Genomic DNA, 22,011 nt, shown 5'->3' on the forward strand with positions numbered 1-22,011 from the left:
AAATTATTTTTGACTGTGATATTTATAAAAAATGGTTTATTTGGAAAAAGAAAACAGGTCTGCATAATCCATAAGTGATGTTCATCACACATTATCAATACAAGTCAAAGTTCAAGAGAATACTGCTTCAGAATAAACCAAAATAAAAACATCTATTCTGTATTCTTACAAAGATAATATGGTGAAAATAACAAAGAACAGCCTGTATCTTTTTTAGCAATGACAGATTTGAATGATATTAAATTTTCTCTTTTTTTAGCAGCAGAATCATGTTCGGTTTGGTATGGGATGGCATAAAAAGTTACATTTCCTCCTGGACTTAATTCAATATATCTAAGCCTAGATTCTCCCAGAATCATGTTAAGATTACATTTCTTCTCATCTTCCACACCATCAGATTTTACAGTCAATGAATCATTCTTCATCACCTCCACCACCACCAAATCCATTTTCCATGTCTCTTTCCCCTTTCAGCATACCAAAGAGACCATTCCTTCTGCAATACCCTGGTCTAATGCTCTTCACCTGCAAAATCCCCTTACCTTCACAAGAAATTGCAGGAGAATCAACATTTCCATTTTTAACTCCTCGCTTTCTACTATTCAAATACGTAAACAATTCTTGTCAGTTAAACAACTTACTTTTACTTTTCAATGTATCAATCAAAATTCACTCCTCACTATGTAGTCTTCTCTGTACTGAGGAGACAAAATGCAGGTTAGGGTCTTCTCTGTAGCACACATCCACTCAATCTGTGGGTATGGCATTGAGCTGCCAGTTGCCTATTATTTAATACTCTGCGCAACTTCCACTAGACTACATCACCCTCTGTTTCCTATATTATTCTGACAAAGCTCAACACAATCTCCAGGAATGAAACTCACCTTTCAATTGTATTTTTGAACAATGTGCTAAAACTATTGTTTAACAAACACCTTGACAAATGTTTCAAATAAATGGATTGAAGAGATCATTTAATATTTCGAGGCATATTAACATAGAAATGAATAATTATGCTTGTTTTTCTTGTGAGGAAATGCAAAATTATATTTCGATTTATATTAATTCATGAGTTTTTTATCTAATAACTACAAAATCATACTCTAATGTTTTCCCAGTTTTGTATTTTGAATTTCATACCATTGGTGATGAGTTCAGTGAAGTAAGGCTATCTCTCCTTTTCTGTGGTGTTTTATAGTTTTGGTACAGTTGTATTCCATACTGTAAAACAAGAGATTTGTTTTTAAAAATCTGAAGAGTTAAGACCAAAATAAGCAGAAAAGTAAAGTTACTAAAATGCAGTTATGCTGCACCTTAAAATTATGTTTCCCTACCACCATTAATGGACAGACTACCTGTAAATGTAAAGCAATTTATGATTTCCAATATTTGTGTTTTCAAGATTTATACAATTCTTCAACTTTGCACGTCTACAACATGCTTAACATCTATATAGCATTAATTTCTCTTTACTCAACAAAACTGAATCACAGTACAGTCTGAAGGAAGAATAAACAAGCTCTATCACAGGCAATTATAATAGCAGCAACTAACTTATTTTTAAATCTGGCTCTGGATACACATTTCTTTTCTCATAGTGATATGATAAAGAATGTCAGAGGATTGACATACTTTTATCAGGTGCAGCCTTGAAGCAGAAATAAAAAGATTAATGGAATTATGCAAATCAAAGAAGGCTGTCACATAGTCTGAAAGCTGCAAATACACATGATCATAGGAGACACTACGCAATTACACAATTGTAACTGCTCATTGCCAACAAAGGCTACATCCCTGAGGTTCTCTCATGTATCCTTCATCAATATTTCCTTGTCAGGCGCTAGAAGAGATGTTGGAACAGAAAATGTATAAACATTTTGGCTAATTTGCACATTATGTGATAATAGTATAACAAAGTTCAGGAAATATACTGAATCTCAAATCTTTACAAGGACATTCTTCCCCACCACCCCCGCCCCCCCTCCAACCACCACCACAGTGGTCTGATTCTGTCTGCCCCAGTCATTGTTCTCCTGTCTGAGAAGAAATCGAATTCCAAATGCTAGCCGTACCCACCTCCCTAGCCTAGGTGGGACATGATACAAGTATGCACACTGTTATATTGACTGAAATAGGCATCTGGAGCCCTGAAGATTTCAGTCTAGTGCAAGGCAAGTATGTGATATAGACACCACATAACATCATTCCTCTTTGGAAAGGGACTAAAGGGATTAACAATTGTGCTTGTTTGGTTGTGAGATGGGAATGGAGAAGACAGGCAGATTGGTAATGGGGAACTGGAGTTTCTGGCCTTATGGACATGTGTGTGACCTCAACCAGCATTGTATCATGAAAGTACACTGATTCATTGTTTTCACTGCCCTTAATCTGTACGATCAACAAATTACTTTGAAATAAGAAATGCAAATCATACAAGCCAAACATTGGCATGTTGGCATTTATGCGTAACCTGAGTCTATCATATACAGAAAATATCAATACTGAATGCTATCAGAAAGTTTGATAAACATAATAACTAGATTTTCATCCTGCTCCAAATTTGTAGACACACATTTACATTTCATGACAGTATAACATAAATGCTAACCAGTGACAGGGGAATAGTAGGGAGGGAAATAGTAACATCAGTACAGAGGAATGACATATACAATTCCAGCTGAATAAATAGCTGCAAGAACATCTTAAAAAAAATGTCAGGAATTAAGTCACATAATTATGATATATCATAATCTCTAAACATTTGATGCGGGAACATTTGAGAATAAAAATAATCAATGTTAAGTTCCATAAACAACAAGGTTAAAAGCATCAAAATACTCCGATACTGAGGAGACCTCCTACATCGGATCTGTATACATAGCTGTTGTGAAATAAAGGAAAGACAAAATGGGAGCAGACCTTCTTTCATGCTTCTTCCTGTGAGTTACTTGAGAGACTTGAGCACTAAATGCAGGTCAACACTGCAGTACAACATTGACAGAACGTTGTTCCTTTGAATAAGACATTAAATAGAAATCCAGTTGCCCCTCAGGTGGATTTAAAATATCCTATTAATATGCTATTAAACATGAAGCAAGGGAGCTTTCCTCCTGTACTGGCCAATATTGAGGTATACGGTAAAGTCGCCATAGTCCCAGAGGACCATGGGGCTGCTCTCTCATTCGAGAGAGACAAGTGGCGAGTGTAACCTGACGGTCACCATGTGTCCGGGAAGCTGGGATCTTCACAGTGATCTGAGCCATTACAAAACTCAACCCACACTGTTGACATCACACTGCATCACACAGTACGGTGGCACAGTGGTTAGCACTGCAGCCTCACAGCACCAGCCTTGGGTGACTGTCTGTGTGGAGTTTGCACATTCTCCCCATATCTGTGTGGGTTTATGTTGGGTGCTCTGATTTCCTCCCACAGTCCAAAAATACACAGTTAGGTGGATTGTCCATGTTAAATTGCTCTGTAGTGTCAGGTTAAGTGGGTTAGCCATGGTAAATGCGGGCCTACAGGGTCTCAGTGGGATGCTCTTCGGAGGGTTGGTATGGGCTGAATGGCTTCTATCTGCACTGTAGGGATTCTATAATACTTGTATGATCTTAAACCAGCCTTCCAGCCAACTGTGCTAGCCAACCTCTGAGGCCAATATTTATCTCTCAACTAACATCACTATAAAGCAGAAATTATCTGATCATGACTTTTTGTGGAACCTTGCTGTGCACGATGGAATGTTACAGTTTCTAAATACAGCAATGGCTACAATTCAAAATGCTCTGACGCATGTTGTTTGCTTTATGTTGTGGGATTGCTTTCCATGCCATCAAGATACTGCAAAGTATAAGGAATTGGTCGGCAAGCTAATGCCTGATGTAACAGCCAATGCCATGTTCATACAAGGACCAAACTCCACCCTGGCAAAGATAAATACAACTAAACAACATGAGAAAGAAAAGATTTAGTTTTAAGTGAGACAATGCAAATGGTTCTGATCCATAGGAGATGCTCAAGACAGAGCAATAATTATGAAAAAAAAAAGACTCACTCAAATGGTAAAATAAATAAAAAGAAAACAATATTCCCCTTTATTAATCTGAAACAGTTTAGATGAAGAATAAATGTTAACTCCTTGCTCTACACATTCTGATTTTTGTTTATGAAGCTTGAATAGAATGTAAATTGCATAAAAACAAATATTGTGTTTGCCCTCATGGATACTGCTAATGCTAAGTGAATATCATGAAAATACTGCTCCAAGAAAAATCTAGCATAGCCCCAAACCAAAGCATAATAATAACCAAAAATACTGGAAATATTTAGCAAGTTAAGCAGCATCTGTGGAGAGAAACAGAATTAATATTTCAGGCTAGTGAGCCTACATCAGAACATAAGTCATGAAATGTCAATTCTATTTCTGTCCAGAGATGCTGGCTGACCTGCAGAGTCTTTCCAGTGTTTTATGTTCTTATTTCAGATTTCTAGTATTTGTAGTATTTTACTTTTGTATTCTGATCCCAATTACAGAGGTTTAACACCAGTGCTGTTGTTGTGCTCAGATCCACAAGACTAACTCATTGTTGTAATATCTGAATCATCAGTGCACATCAAGGTATTAAGAGAGAAAAAAATCTAATTTTGATATTTCAGCATTTTCTTCACATAAAGATAAATTATTTAATTTTGAAGATGAACAGTATTAAAATAGACTGCTGTATTCCAACACTGGTTCTACTTGTAGATTGTGTGATGGAACCAGGAATCTTCACAATTGCTGCAGGTACTCCCCAGAAGGGTTTATCAGAAACAGCACATGTGCATTCAAATCATTTTCTTGCCCATATGGAAACATTAATCAAATAGGCGTAATACCTAATGCGAGGGAGAAGGGCAACTCAAGGCTTGATGTGGTTATGTGTGAGATTTTGGCAGCAATGGGGAGTGGGGAAGAAGATGTGCTGGCAGTGCCCTCCCCCACCATCACCTTGCCGCCACCATCCTCCCACATCCTAGTCCTCTTCTCCTCTATCACTACACCCCACCTCTTTTCCTTTATAATTAGTACAGGGTTCCTACAATGTCCTAATGATGGTCAACAGACAATCAAGGAACAGCACCTGGTTGCTCAATTTGATACTTCACAACCTATTAGGTTAACATGAGTACAATAATTTGAAGTCACAATTGTTGCAAACCTTTAGTATATGTAAACTAGGTAGTCGATATTACTCATTGGAAAGTGTTGTGAAGTTGCATGACTCATAGGAGATGGTGGAATTTGAATTCAATAAAATATCTGGAATTCAGAATCTAATGATGCCCATGAATCCATTGTCGATTGTCAGAAAAACCATCTGGTTCACTAATGTCCTTTAGGGAAGGAAACTGCCATCTTTACATGGTCTGGCCTACATGTGACTCCAGACTCGCAGCAATGTGGTTGACTCTGAACTGCCCATTGGGCAATTAGGGATGGGCAATAAATGCTGCCTGGTCAGAGACGCCCTCATCCCATTAATGAATTAAAGAAAAATATCCAGACTGAGTCTAGGGCCTATCTAAGTCTATCAATGGTACATGAAAGGCCACTGTAGATTATAAACAGAAGAAGGACTTGCCTTGAATAACAAGGTAGTTTATTGCATTATAGCAGTAGGTACAGTTGTCATTAATTTGCTAGGCACATTTATTAAGAATTCTTGGGAGTTGTACATCTGTTCTTTTTGTGCAGAAATCACTGTCTCCGCCCAAAACAGTGAGATATCATTAGATTGTGGGGGGGCTCATGACACATGAATATTAATTCCTTCAGCACCATTACCTTATGTAACAGAACAAACAAAGTCTCGATATGTACGAAGTTAAATTTTACCATTTTTTAAATATAAAACTAAAAGGCAGAGCAGAATCTGAGAAGAGTCAGAGCAATGTGGGCTATGGCAAGATGTGTGTCAGAATTAGGCGAAAAGGGCAGTGAGGGCCATCTCAATGTTCAGAGCGACTCACACAATCTTTTATGCTTTTCACAAGCAGCATGGCAAGATTCTCACTAGGCAGCGGTGCGTTACCAATTGACAGTGATTACTGCTTGAGAAAAGTGCAACTCGCCTCATTAATATTCAGAATCCCAACCTTACGAACTCAACAAACAATCAAGAAGTCAAGTAAATTCAACAAGGAAACCAGAACAAGTACCTGGCAGATTTAGCTTGCCACTTGCTCTGAATGACTTCCATGTTGGAAACTGGGTGCCAACATTTCAGGAAGGATCCATCAATAACTGGCCACACATACGCCATGTCCACAGACATTGTCACCTGGCACTCACCAGCTTCTTGGAACCCTCACAGCATGTGTACGATTCACTTACAGTATGCTCCCATACTTCAGTGCTGCACCATGGGGCTGCATCCCCAATTACTTACTCTGTATCATAGCCCTCGCTCACTCTGAGCCTACCTAAATGTTCACAGCATCCCCCCCCCCCATGCTGTCTTGTTTTTTTTTTTGTGCTTTGCCCCCTCTGCCAGAGATACTAGGCTCCTTCTGGTGTTGTCTTGCCTAGCCATTTAACACAGACAAAAAGCCAGGAAGCTTGTCATGACTGTCAGCGATCCTCGGTCAAATTAAGGGGGATAGAGTTCGCCCAGAGGTTCCGGCACAGTCAACGGTAGTCTCCAATACCAGTCTAAGCACTGCTCAAGGTGGTCAAAGTCATGATCCTCTCCTCATAAGGGACAAGGAGCCAAATATTTAGCAGTCAGCACATCTACCTCGTTTGGTGTAGGTGGGCAGGGGTCCTGAGTGAGTGAATAGGCAGCACATAAGACATGAAGGGTGAGTGGTGTTAGGGTTTCAAAATGGTAAGACTGAGTGGGGAATGTGTTGCAAGCAATAGAGCCAATGGCACTGCACAAATGTAATTAAGAGTGAAGTACCAATTTCCTCTGCCTGCTATGTCCAGGGCAAACGTCAGCACCCATGCTGGGCACTTCTTGACTGACAGTGCTTGTCCAGGTGCACAAATGACTTTTAAAGATAGGGCGGTATTATTCACATGGTGCACTGGACTCAGTAAAAAAAAACCTAGTAAGGAGCAGATCTGAACTCTCTTGTATGTAATGGCATGTTGTGCAGACAATATCCTAGTCAGACAAGGAATCAATGAGGAAACAGCTGTGTGTGACAGTCATTAAAGTATTAAAGTCCAATAAAGTCCATTAAAGTCCAATCTCAGAAAAGACATTACAACAGGCATATGTCATGTTAAACTAAAACAAAAGAACCAGGATTTAGAGTAGACCATTCAGACCATTGAGCTCATTCTGTCATTCAATGAGATCATGGCTGATTTTCTACTTTAGCTCTATATTGCTGCACTATGTAAAAATCTATCAATCTCAATGCCTGAGCTTCCATAGCCCTCTGGAGCAGATAATTCCAAGGATTAATTCTGATCAAAGAAATTCCTCTGTAACTCGCTCCTAAATGGCCTATCGAACATTCTAAGACCTTGTTCTTTGTTTCTAGAAATTTTGTTTGAGGTTAATGAGATTTAATGCTGCAACTGAATACATAAAAAGGAAAGGACAGATTACAGCAGACACATTGGCATGTATTTCTGTTAAAAGACTTGAACAGGGAGATATGAATTTTCTTGAAAAAGTAGAGATCTCTACTTCACTAATGACCAGGTATCAACTAGTACTAAGCAATGTTTACATGACAATTGAAGGCATAAGGATTCCTACAGTTCCATGCACTACAAGTCCAATCTTAATGAAAATCTCATGACTACAGGCCTAGTCATCTGTTTACCATGTTAGCCTGATGCTGAGATAGTGCATATTAAAGCTTTCCTTGCATAGTAACAGATACCTTGATTAAATTATTACCTGCGCTATTTCGCAAAAACTCATCAAAGTGCCTATGTCAACTACTCGTGGCCATTAGCGGTGCCAAGTCTACCTTGAGTGAAAGGAAGGTATCTCAAAGGCTTGAAAACAAGTGAAGCTCGTTGTCCCAGGCTGCCACTACAAAATAACCAACACATGGTTGTCTTCTCCACAAAACAGGATGTTTTCATCATGCCAGGAAAATATTGACCTAGCACACAACAGAATACTATCTGAGACTCTCAGTGCTGATGTAATGTATGTTATGTAGGCTATATGTCCCAATGACGGGCAGACTGTATCAAACAGTATGTCCCCTTGGCCATTTACAGGGGGAATCACACCAAATATCAGCAGGTCAACTAGAAGCAATCCAGCAATTTTGAAGAGGGGTCACCAAACTCGAAACGCTAACTTTGCTTTCTCTCCACAGATGCTGCCAGACCCGCTGAGTTTCCCTAACAATTTCTGTTTTTGTTTCAGATCTTCAGTATCTGCAGTTCTTTGTTTCATTCCAGGATGGGATAGAACATGGTGGGGTGTGGGTGTGTTGGCATCAAAGCACTCTGTGATAAAAGTGACTATCAGTATGTTGTTAGTCAATAATTCTGAGCAAATAATGAGCAAATAATTGAGCAAATAATGCTCACTGCGAAGATATACTTTATAGTCACTCAGGTATAACTATAAATAACATTATGTATCAATCTGATAGTGTCATTTAGAGAAGAACCCTTTTCTTTTAAGTGTCAGCCTTTTACTAAATAATTATTTAAGGGAAACTGGAAATGAGGTGCTATATATACTAATAAAACAAAACTAAGTTGGAAATCTGAAATAAAACCAAGCACTCTGTGAAATACTCAACCATGAAGATCCTGACAACATCCTTAAAAACGGATACAGAGACCACACTTCATGTTTGTGAGCTTTCAGTTGAACTGCTGAATATTTCCAGTATTCTGTGTCTTCATAACTGCTTTAATTAATTCATTTAGTTTAGCTGCTGCTTTAATGACTTTGGTGCAGAGATATTGCTACCAAATGCAGATCTGGGAAGCATCTGAGAAACAACTGCTTTGTTCTTTCTTAAATGAGTCAAAACACAGAAAAAAAACTTATCTTTGACCAGCTGCTCAGATTGTTGTGTTTCCTTAGGTATGAAAAAGAGCAGAACACTTCATCATAATGAATGAAACTGTACTGCATCCTGGCACTCAGGTTAAATGTTGTTTTTCAGAATTAAACTGGCTGGCTTAGCACAACTGAATGCTGTGTAAATGTTACCACTCATAACTGCCCCAGGACTGAGGCCAGCTTTTGAACCCTTGCTCACACTTCCCCACAAATGAGAACATAACGCCTCAACTACTTATTAAATGCAGAACAAAAACAGAAGTTGCTGGAAAAGTTCAGTACGTCTGACAGCATCTGTGAAGAAGAATCTGAGTTAACATTTCAGGTCCAGTGACCCTTCCTCAGAACTGCTGAACTTTTCCAGCAACTTCAGTTTTGGTCTTGATTTACAGCATCTGCAGTTATTTCAGTTTTTGCTTATTAAATACACTAGACAATAGAATATGCAAAACATAAAACAATGAAAATGTATACATTGGCAAGTCAGTTAAAAAAATTTTCAAGGACATTTAATGACAGATGTTATAATTGTTACAATGCTTCAAATTAATTAGGCAAACTTATGTACCAAACTGCTATTTAGCCAAGAGACATTTAACAAGCTGAGAGCATTCAATGCATTATATGTAATGAGTACGAACATGTAAGCGTGCACACAAAACTGCTAGACAATAAAGCTCAAGAGGCTGTTGCCTTTTGCCATTTTACTAATATATATGTTTTAGAAGAATGCATTTTTTAATAAAAAATAAATGTATTAATCTTTTACACTTTTATAACAATATGAATACTTCTACCTTAAAAAGTCGAATCACTGTCACCCAACACATTCTACTCTGTTCATCTTCTGCACAAAGTAACTTCAGGTCCCTGGTACGTCTGGATTTGTGAAGCTAGAAGGCCACATTACATTTAAGAATTAATACATACATACACTTGTTGGAATCTTTGTTTTCAAATCACTGTTATACTCCTGAATTAAGTCCTGTTACTGACAACACCTCCTTCAATCTTCTTTAAATTTATGTCTAGATACCTTAAACGTATAGAGTTAAATCTCATGGAAAAGTATTCTTTGAAAATTGATGAATAAACCTTAAAACATCAGAGCAGTTTTTAGAGCCATTCAGTGACATCATGGCTGATCAGATAATCCTCAACTCTTCTTTTCTGCCTTTTCCACACAATCCTTGATTACCTTACTGATTAAAATCTGTTTCTCTCAGCCTTGAATATATTTAATTGCCCAGCTGCCACAGCCCTCTGTAGTAAACAATTTGACAGATTTACTACCCTCTGAGAGAGGAAATTCCTCCTCATCTCTGTCCTAAAATGGCCAACCGCTTACTATAAGATTATTCCCCCAATTCTAGAGTCTTCCACAAGGGGAAACAACCTCTCAGCATCTACCACTTCACTACCTCTAAGAATCTTTCATTCTTCTAAATTCTTAAGAGTACAGGCCCAAACTATTCAACCTCTCTACATAAGAAAATCCCTCCATACCAAGGGTCAGTGAAACATCTCTAGACATCCCCCAATGCCACTGTATCTTTCCTTAGATAAAGGGGACCAAAATGTTCAGTGTCTAGGTGTGATCTGACTAGTTATTTGTACAGTTTTTGCAAGATTTCCCTACTTTTATACTCCACTCACTTAGAAATAAAAGCCAACAGTCAATTTGCCTTCCATATACCTGCTGAAATTGTATGCTAGCGTTTGGTGATTCATGTTTGAGGACACCTAAATTCCTGTATGTGGCAGTTTTCTGCAATCTTTCTCTATTTAAATAACATTCAGCTCCTCTATACTTCTTGCCAAAGTGCATAACCTCACATTATGTTCCATCTGCCCCTTTTTTTCCACTCACTTAACCTGTGCATATCCTTCTGCAGACTTTCAGTATTCTTCACCACTCACTTTCCCACTGATTTTTAATTCATTCACAAACTTGGCTATATTACATCCACTTCCTTCATTCAAGTCATTAATACATATTGTAAATAATTGGGGCCCCAGTAATAATCCCTGTGACACTCCACAAGTTACAGGTCACCATCCTGAAAATGCCTCCCTTCAGCCAACTCTCCATCTTCTGCTAGCAAATCCTCTATCCTTGCTAATATATTACCCCAGACAGCATGGGCTCTTATCATATATAGTAGCCTTAAGTGTGTACGTTATGAAATCCCTTTTGAAAATCAAATATATTGGGCCAGATTTTCCAATGAGTGGCAATCACACACACTGCCAACTGCAGCCTTCCTTTAAACGAAAGAAAAGACCTCTGCATTTTGAGGAGGAGATTTGGCTTAGGGCTCCCTCAGAAATGCAGAATCATAGAATCCCTACAATGTAGAAACAGGCCATTTGGCCCAACAAGTCCACACCAACCCTCAGAACATCCCACCCAGACCCATCCCCCTATAACCCACCTGATCTGCACATCCCTGAACACTATGGGCAATTTAGCATGGCCAATCCACCTACCCTGCACATCTTTGGACTGTGGGAGAAAACTGGAGCACCCAGAGGAAACCCACGCAGACACGGGGAGAATGTGCAAACTCCACACAGACAGTCACCCAAGGGTGGAATCGAACCTGGGTCCCTGGCGCTGTGAGGCAGCAATGCTAACCGCTGAGCCACCATGCTGCCCTAAACTGCACAGAACTCCCATAGTGTAGAACTGTCAGCGGAAGGAGGACCACACCCTCTTCTTGCAACGGTCAGGGGCCGTATTCTGAAATTTGATGGTCCAGACAGCCATGTTGACAGCTGCTGTCAAATTGTTGATACATAAGGTGAGTGTGATGCTAAGGGCGCTGGGATGGTTGGGTACCAGATGGGGAGGGTATCAAGGCACCAAGTAAATAGGGTTACTGCTGGGGAAAGAGTTGGGTGCCAGTTCATACGATAGCAGATAGGCAGGGGTCAGGGATCCAGGTAAGTAGGGTGCCAGGATGGTGAAGGGACAGGGTGCCAGCAGGGATGGGGGTTGGGTGCCAGGTGCCAAGGATACCCAGTAGTAAGGGCTCAGGTAAGCATTTCGCGTAGGTCATCAGGGGAGACATCAGGGGACAGAGATGGGGACAGGAGGTGTCAGGTCTGCTGTTTATGTCCAAAGGTATGGGGAGTGGGAAAAGTGTGTAGTTCGGGTTAAATTGGTCTGACAGGCAGAGGGAAATGGAGGCTGTGTCTGATGCTAGGTAGGAGAAGTGGGGAAGTAGTCTGTTCCATTGGTATCAAGTTGGGTTCAATGAGTGGTTGGGTCAGATGGGGGGCGGGGTCTTGTCCAATGTTGATGAAGGGGGGTTGATCCTGTGCAAATTAAGGTGGGTATGTTGGTTGGCTCTTGGGTATGTGACAGGTCCCAGAAAGGAGGTGCATCAGATCCGAGAGAGGTCAGCGGGGAGACTGGATTGACTGAGAGGTGAGGGAAGAAGGTTATCAGGTCCTTGGATTTGTCAGGTCAGAGTCTGGGTTTGTAAGGGTCGGGGTTGTGAATGAGTTAAGTATGTTTAAGTAACAGTTTAACAGTTACTCAGGAGTTTTCCACAGTAACCATTTTACATAAACTCATCAGAACCAACTGAAGTTTCCAAATTTTATAGAGAGTTTCAGAGGGTTCCAGACATGATGGAATTGCCCAGTGGAAAATCCAATCTCCCAAGAAATTCCTTCAGAGTTTGCTGTGATGGGGATTTTGCAGGATCCCCATGTGCAACTCCCATCAAGGCTAGAGCAATGACTGTCTGGCCAGCAGAAAATTGGCCCATTACAGCCACTGGTTTCCCTTCAGCTATCCTATTTGTCACCTCCTCAAAGAATTCTAATAAATTTCTCAGGCATGATTTCCCCTTCATAAAACCATGTTAACTCAATTTGATTTAATTACGTATTTCTAAATGCTCTGCTATTATATCCTTTAAAATACTATAATTTTCCAATGACAGATGTTAAGCTAACAGTTTGATAGTTAACTATTCACCTATTTTTCATTTCCCTCCCTCGTTCAACAAGAGGTTTTTCAATCCTTTGTAACTTTTCCATAATCTGAGGATTCTTGGAAGATTACTATCACACTGTAGCTACTTCTTTTAATATTATACGATGCAAGCCATCAGGTCCAGGGGACTTATCAGCATTTAGTCCAATTAACTTCCTTAGTACTTTTTTTCTCATGATAGTTATTGTGATTATTTACCTTCCCACCCCTTTCTCCCATTGATTATTTCGTATTTTTGAAATGCTATTAGTGTCTCCTACCATGAAGATTGATGCAAAGTATTTATTTTACTCTTCTGCCTTTTCCTAGTTTCCCATTATTATTTCGCCAGCCTCATTCTCTCAGGGTTCAATATTGACTTTCACCTCACTCTTCCTGTTTCAACAATAAGCTTTTAATATCCTTTTTTAATGTTACTTGCTAGTTTACTCTCACTATTTATTTTCTTCTTTGTTATTATTTTTCGGTCATCTTTTGTTGGCTTTTAAAGCTTTCCCAGTCCTCTGGTTTTACCACTAATGTGTGCCACAATGGATGTTTTTTTTTCAATTTATGGTTGATTTATCCATGGGTGATTTATTCCCTTTGTAGAATCCTTCTTTCTCACTGGGAAATATCTTTGTTGTGAGTCATAAACTAATTTCTTAAATATCTGCCATTTTTCATTAACTGTCTTTCTCATTATTTTTTTTCCTGAGTTCACTCTAGCCAACTCTGCCCTCATTTCTTTGTGATAACCCTTATAGTTTAGCACAGTTGTTTCTGAGCAAAGTTTCTCGGTCTCAAATGGAATGCTTTAATCCACCATGTTACGATCATTGTTTTGTAAGGGATCTTTTACTCTGAGATAATGTATTAAACCTGCCTCATTACATATTACCAGATTCAAAACAGCCTGGTCAACTGGTTGCATCCACATTATGTTGTTCTGGAAAGTGACCCAAATGGATTCTGTGAATTATTCCTTGTGGTTACCTCTGCCAATTTGATTTTCCCAATCTATTTGAAGAATAAAGTGACCCATGATTAATGTCTGGCTTTCTTTTACACGCCCTATTTATGTTCTGATTTATTCTCTTTCCTACAGCATAGCAGCTGTAATGGTGCCTCTAAAATTCTCCCACAAGTGGCTTCCTTCCCTTTTTATTTTTTTTAACCTCCATCCATGTAGATTAAAAAAAAAATCATATGATTGCTATTCACTGTTGAAACTCATTTTAGCAATAAAGATGTACCTTGATGCAGAATCCAAAATTTGTCGGTGCTCCATACATCTTCCTTGCTGATAATAGAGTGTAAACGTTGCTTTCACTAAACTCAGCCACAAATTGTAAATGTCTTGGCTCCTGTGAATATGGAAGGAAAATAATCCATAATAACAACTATAAGAAAACTTTAAAATGACAAGGAAACCACTTGTACATAGCCACTTTACAATTCATTTCTCCAGAAATGAATTTTTTTTATTTTTAATGGCTTGCTATAGATAATTTGTAACATAACTGTTAGCTGTCTGAGCACAAAACATAAAATGGCAATAGATACATGGTTTCTAAATTTTCTAAAATGGGGCTGGTGCCAAGTTTAGCCACAAATGTTCCAAAACGCCAAGCAGAATTCAGTCACAGGGCCAAACAATGGCAAAAAATATAATTCTCATCAGTAGATTGGTCATAATTGGTTTGTTTTTTTGTTATTTAGTTGTGGGATGTGGACATCGCTGACTGGCCAGCATTTATTACCCATCCCTGGTTGCTCTTCAGAAAGTGGTGGTGAACTGCCTTCTTAAACCGCAACAGTTCGCCTGCTGTTGGTTGACCCACAATGCCGTTAGAAAGGGAATTCCAGGATTTTGACTCAGTGATAGTAAAGGAACAGTGATATATTTCCAAGTCAGGATGGTGAGTGGCTTGGAGGGGAACTTGACGGTGGTGGTGTTCCCATGTATCTGCTGCTCTTGTCCTTCTAGATGGAAGTGGCCATGGGTTTGGAAGGTTGGCATCATTTGCATTTACTACTTATGCAGCAGCAAATGTGAGAGAGAAACCACCCATGATTGGAGGAGCAGCAAGAAAAGGAGTAGGGGTAATCAGAAAGGCTGCTACGATAGCAGATGCAGGATGTAGTCGACTAGTCACAGGATGGCAGACATGAAATGGGACTGGGAAGGCATAGTCTGCCTCTGGAAGATACATGATTGTTGGGCCTGGAGGAGTGGGATTAGTGGGTTGGGGACCTGGAGCCATTAATTGCGTATGATGGGAGTCTGTAAAAGTGGCCAAAAAGTGGGGACGGAGTTTCAAAAGTGGTGATAATTTCCTGCAGCAATTTAAAAACTGTGGGTCTGGGATTTTAATGTTTTCCTTGTGTGTTACCATTTTAAGATCAGTACAGCAGTGATGATTAAGGATATTGTGACAATATGTACCTTTAAAAGGGATATTTTCTGTCCTGTTTCTCTTGAACAGGGGTGTCAGCTCCATGGAAAACAGAGTTCATAGCTTTGGGTTTCTTTTACATTAGATAAAGAAAGCATGAGTGGGCTTTAGATTTTGCTTTCCAACGGTGAAGAAGCTGGAGTTTTGGAGATGAAGCTGATCAATACAGCTCTCTCCCTGCTGCTGCAAAAACCTTGAGTTGTCTCTGCTGCTAGATACATGCTTTTGGTTTTTCCTTTCTCCTGGACTGAAGGAGATATCAAGTGAGGGAAATCTGTTTTGTTAAGTGTGTGTTTATGGGATGCTGCTGTATTTGAATAGTTGATGAGCAGTAGTTAAATAATACATCATTTTTATGAAGTATTTTAACAGAGTTAACGTTATGCCTTTTTTGTTTGCATTTTAACTGTAGTGTAAGAATAAAGTGTGTTTTGCTTAAAGCCTAGCAGTGTGACCAATCAAATCACATCTGGAACATAACACCTTACACTTACCTGTAAATAAGATAAAAGTTAGGGTCTAGACAATCTCCTTGATATATTTTGAGGGGGTTTGGTCTGGTCCATAACAATATTAAGTTATTTTAATTCTGTTTCTAAGAGTCCAAATACCCCAGGTATCAACACAATACAGAAAGTGATGTTAATAAGTGAGTGTATCACCGAATAAGTTAATCAGAATCAAAAAGGAACCCTTGAAAACAAAAAGGCAGCCTGTAAAAATCAATGTGGTTCCCAATAAAATTTTAAGCAGAATTTTAGGGAAAAAATTTTGAGCCCGGTTTCTAACTTGAGGAATATTAGCCCAGAAATTCCAGTCGGCAGTAGAGGTTGAGCATAAACCACTGACTGTGTTTTAAATTACTGTTTTATATTTCGATTCTGGAGATTTTGGACGATCTTTGCCCTGTTTCAGCTTTAATCCATTGATGAGCACTTTGAGGAGGCCCCCTGGCAAAGCACTCTCCATTTTTGTCACAATGCCACATAAAACCTTTTTTTTTTCAGTACATTGACTTGCAGAGTTTTTAAATGAACATTCATAACACAGCTTAGCCTCCCCTTGCTGCAACCCCTCATACCTCTTAAACCCTCTCCCTCCACCAGTGAAATACCAGACCACCATTCTCACAACATCTGGCAAAGTTTAACCTCCAGCCTGATGACATCCAACAGTGCTCTCATTGTACCATACACACACCTCTGAACCTGCTCATCGACTCAACATCCCCTACACTGTTCAATTCTCAAACATCAAACTCATATGTTCCTCCACTTCGGACACAGTTCACTGCCTCCACAAACCACCCTCCCTCCTCCCTGGACACAGCGGGAGGGAACACAGGGGAGAGGGTAAGAAGCGTACGAGCACAGGAAGGTACAAGCACTGTCAGAGATACGAGTAATAGCTGAGCAATGTTAGGGGTACGGGGGTGTGGAGGCAGAACTGCCAGGATCTGAGGACCATTAGTCTTGCAGGTGGGCTTTGAGTACTGTTAGAGGTACTAGGCACGGGGCTGTGAACACTGTTGAGGAATGGAGGGAGAAAAGCAGTATGAGCACTGTCAGAGGTATGGGGTGTTGTAAGATCTGTGGTTTAGTAGATTTTCCATAATTGGCAAGATTGTAAACGGTGATGAAGACAACCATAAACTACAGGAGGATATCAACAGACTCGTCAAGTAGGCAGAGTAGTAGCAAATGGAATTCAACTCTGAAAGACGTGAGGTAATGCACTCAGGCAGAGCTAACAGGGCCAGGAGTTGTACGATGAATGACAAGGCCCTGGAGAGTACTGAAGATTAGAGGGACCTTGGTGTGCATATCCACAGATCCCTGAAAGTAGGAAAGCAGGTAGATAAGGTGGTTCATGAGGCATATCGGATATTTGCTTTATTAACCAAGACACTAAATACAAGAGCAAGGACGTTATGCTGAAACTGTAAAACACTGATTAGACCACAACTGGAGTACTGTGTGCAGTTCTAGTCACCACATTACAGGAAGAATGTGATTGCAATAGAGAGGATGTACAGGAATTTTACCAGGCTGCTGCCCCACCTGGAGGATTTGAGCTATGAGGAGACTAGATTGGCTGGGGTCAATTTACTTGGGAGGAGCAAAAGTTGAGAGGGGAACCTCATAAAAGTGCAAAAGATTATGAGGGATAGAGGAACATAGATGTGGCAGATATAAAGGTGCTGGTTCATTAGCAAAGGTCTCATAGAATTAAAGTAAGCAGTAAAAGACTAAAAGAGGAGAGTTGAGGAGAACTCTTTTCACTCTCGAAAGCTTAGGGAGTCTGGAACCCACTGCCTGAACGGATGGTTGAGTCAGAAACTCTCATAACATTTAAGCAGTATTAGATATTTACTTACATTGCCATAGCCTCCAGGGCTTTGGGAAAAGGGCTGAAAAATTGGATTACTGAAGTCAGACCTTTGTTGATCCACAACCAACAGATCAAATCTAAGCTCCGCCGTCCTGCCACATCTAGTTGTGAATAGTGGTGGACAATTAAACAACTCACTGGAGGAGAAGGTTCCACAAATATCCTCATTCTCATTGATGGAAGAGTCCAACACATCAGTGCAAACGATAAGGCTGAACCATTTGCAGCAATCTTCAGCCAGAAGTGTCAAATGGGTGATCCATCTCAGCCTCCTCCAGTGGGCCCCAGTATCACAGATAGCAGTCTTCACCGAATTTGATTCACTCCACGTGATATCAAGACACAGCGGGGGCACTGGATACTGCAAAGGCTATGTTCCCTGACAATATTCCGGCAATAATACTAAGGACTTGTTCTCCCCTAGCCAAGCTGTTCCAGTACTGTTACAACACCAGCACCTTTCCAACAATGTAGAAAGTTGCTCCTGTACACAAAAAGCAGGACAAATCAAACCCAGCCAATTATCGCCCTCTCGGTCTACAACTGATCGTTAGTAAAATGATAAATGGTGTCATTGACAGTGCAATTAAATAGAACCTGCTCAGCAATAATCTGCTCAGAGACACCCAGGTTGGGTTCCACTGGGGCCATTTAGCCCCTGACCTCATTACAGCCTTGGTTCAAACATGGACAAAAGAGCTGAATTCCAGAGATGAGGTGAGAGTGACAGCCCTTGACACCAAAGCTACATTCGACTGAGAGTGGCATCAAGTAGCCCCAGCAAATCTGGAATCAATGGGTATCCAGGGCAAATTCTCCATTGGATGGAGTCATGCCTGGTAGATAAGAAGATGGTTGTGGTTGTTGGAGGTCAGTCTCTCAGCTCCAGGACATCTCTGCAGGAGTTCATCAGGGTAGTATCCTAGGCCCAACCATCTTCAGATGCTTCATTAATGACTTTCCCTCCATCATTAGGTCATAAGTGGGGATGTTTGCCAATGTCTGCACAATGTTCAGCATCATTCACAATTCCTCAGATACTGAAGGAGTCCATGTTCAAATGTGAACACGCTCTAGACAACGTCCAGACTTGGACTGACAAGTGGCAAGTAACATTCGTGCCACACAAATGCCAGCAATGACCATCTACAATAAAAGGCAATCTAAGCACCATCCCTTGACATTCAATCATGTTACCATCACTGAATTCCCCTCTGTCAACATCCTTGGGGTTATCATTGACCAGAAACTCAACTGGACGAGCCACATAAGCACATTGGCTACAGGAACAGGTCAGAGGCTAGGAATACTCGAGCGAGTAACTTATTTCTTGACTCCCCAAAGCTGTTCATCATCTATAAGTTATAAGCCAGGAGTGTGATAGAATACTCCCCACTTGCCTGCATCAGTATAGCTCCAACAACATTCAAGAGGGTTGGCACCATCCAGGGCATAGCAGCTGCTTGATTAGCACCACATCCACAAGCATCCACTCCCTCTACCACCAACGCCCAGTAGCAGCAGTGTGTACTATCTACAAGATGTACTACAAACATTCACCAAAGACAGTACCTTCCAGCACCCGACCAGTTCCATCAAGAAGGATAAAGGGCAAGCAGATACGTGGGACCACCACCACCTGCAACTTCCCCCCCTAAGAAACTCACAAACCTGACTTCGAAATATTGATTGACTTGATTTATTACTGTCACATGTACCGAGATACAGTGCAAAGTATTTTATTACATGCTAACCAGACAAATCATTTTGGGGAAACATATCATAAATAGGGAATGAAATCATATTAGGGAATTCACTCTCTAATAGCATTATGGGTCTACCTACAACATGTGGACTGTGGCAGATCACTAAGGCAGCTCAATACAATCTTCTCAAGGACAACTGGAGACAGGCAATAAAATGCTGGCCAGCAGCAACGCCCATGTCCACGAATGAATAAAAAAAAAGCATGGACAGGGCAGGCCAAATGGCTTCCTTCTGTGCTGTAAATATCTATGAGATCCAAACATTCTGGTAATTTTCTCGGTTTTCAGCAATCAAAGGCTAAAGTGATTAGCGTTGTATACTGGCTGCACATTGACAAACTGAAAACATTTCCAATTCATAAAATGGAGCAGATTGTCATATAGAATGTGAAGAGTGGTATCAACTGTTCCTTACAGTTGTTGGAATTCTGCTAGTCTTCACAACAGAATGTTTCTAGTTCCATTGGAAATATGAAGAACTGCACATTTCTCAATACAGTGGCATACTTTTCATGGATAAATATGACCAAATGTCATCAGATGCTGCCTTGCTACTTAAGAAGAATTCAAATTATAGTGACCTCAAATGGTTCAAATGATATGCGGTCAGCTGGCAACAACAGCTGAACATATCCTCCCAAGTAACCTCTGGAAATCATAAGCTTCTGGGGCCAGTAACATGCAGAAAAGTGAAAGAATAGCCTACTTGAACAATAAACTAAGTATAAATACATAGGAAACAAATATTCTCCATAATATCTCATTCTTTATAGTGTCCATGCTGTTGAACTTTAGTTATTGGTAATCCTAAATCAACGAGTTAAAAGTCACCTTCAACTTCTGATTCTGACTGTCAAAGGAGGTATATTCAACCTTAGCGCATAGCTTGCTTTCACATTGAAGGTGCATTATTGGGTATCTGAATAAGTGCAGTAGTCAGTTGCCACTTGGTGGCACTAGTGACCACTATATCCAGATTAAAGCCATAAACATCTATTATATAGAATCACCTTAGTTAACTGCTTTTGATTCAAATGAATAAACGTGCAATGGCCCATGTATTTATGGGGAAGAACTTTATGTTGGCATGATGGCTCCTTTAAGAACTAGATTTCTATAAGAAGTAGATTTATTGCAACACAGCATGCTTCCAGTGGCTGACAATGTGGCCAAGTTGCCTGAGACAATAGAATGAGAGTCAACAAGAGGTTGATTTGGGGGGAACAGTGTAAATTGCTTGAAACTACAACCTTCACACAAACTTTTAGTTTTTAGTTGAGAACCCGCAGCCTGCATAGCATGGAAGTCTCTCTTAAGCGAGATTCAGTTGAAATTTTGTGTGTCGGCTAAAAAGGTTTAAATGTTTCCTAGTTCATTCATGGATTTGGGTATCATTAGCTAAGTCAACATATAATATGTATCCCTAATTCCCCTCAAGAAGGTAGTGGTAGTCTGTCATTTAAGTAGGGGTGCAGATAGTCCCATGTGAGGAAAAATGTTCCTTGAAATAGAGCTAGTAACAGTGAAAGAAAAGCTATGCAGTTCCAACTCAGGATGGTGAATGGCTTAGAAGGGAATTTACAGGCAGTGGTGTTCCCAATCCATCTACTGCCTTTGTACTTCTAGGGAGTAGAGATCACAGGTTTGAATGGTGCTGTCAGACGAACATTGGTCAGTTACAGCAGCACATCTTATAGATAGTATGTACTATTGCCATAAACATCAATAATGAAGGGAAAGATTCTCAACGATTATTGATAGAGCCCAATCAAGCAGGCTGCTTTGATCTGGATGGTGCTGAGCTTCGTGAATGCTGTTAGACCTGGACCCATCCAGTTAAGTGAAGTCCATCACGCTAAATTGGTGCCTTGTAGATACTGTACAAGGTTTGGGGAATAAGGAGATGAGTTACTTGCTGCATTATTCCCAGACTCTGACCATCTCTTGTATCCACAGCTTTTGCATGGCTGGCTCAAATTCAGTTTTAGCTCAATGGTAACCCCCAGGATGTTGATAGTCAGGAATGTGGTGATGGTAATGCCCTTGAATGTCAAAGGGTGATGGGTAAATTCTCCTTTATTACAGATTACAAACTAAAAGACCAGTCGTAAGTGTTTTAAAAAAAACAAATTTAAGAACTAAGTAAATGAAATAGAGATGCAGGGCCAGGCGATGTGTTGTACCTGCATGATGTGGGAGCTGGTGGACCCATTGTGGTTCACAGTGACCACATCTATCGCAAGTGTTGGTTATTTGAAAACTCTGACTCAGAGTTGATGAGCTGGAGTTTGAGTTTTGAACACTGTGACGCACGAGAGTTGGGGAGAGTTACCTGGATTAACGATTTCAAATTCAGTCAGTGGTCG

The 22,011-nt window shown here is 40.1% G+C and overlaps 1 protein-coding gene across 2 annotated transcripts in view; it reads right to left on the bottom strand.

Moving 5' to 3' along the window:
* LOC109930119 (growth factor receptor-bound protein 14-like) overlaps positions 1-22,011 on the bottom strand; it is a 110,842-nt gene that overhangs the window by 13,739 nt on the left and 75,092 nt on the right. For both annotated transcript variants that reach the window (XM_020529658.2, XM_048598933.1), the window contains exons 6-8: positions 14,286-14,396; positions 9,839-9,934; positions 1,141-1,221 (exon numbers count right to left, since the gene is read on the bottom strand). In XM_020529658.2, the coding sequence (XP_020385247.2) occupies positions 1,141-1,221; positions 9,839-9,934; positions 14,286-14,396 (288 nt within the window). The remainder of the gene's footprint in view (positions 1-1,140; positions 1,222-9,838; positions 9,935-14,285; positions 14,397-22,011) is intronic.

The sequence above is a fragment of the Rhincodon typus genome, chromosome 7 (assembly GCF_021869965.1).
Source record: "Rhincodon typus isolate 14 chromosome 7, sRhiTyp1.1, whole genome shotgun sequence".
Taxonomy (NCBI): Eukaryota; Metazoa; Chordata; class Chondrichthyes; order Orectolobiformes; family Rhincodontidae; genus Rhincodon; species Rhincodon typus.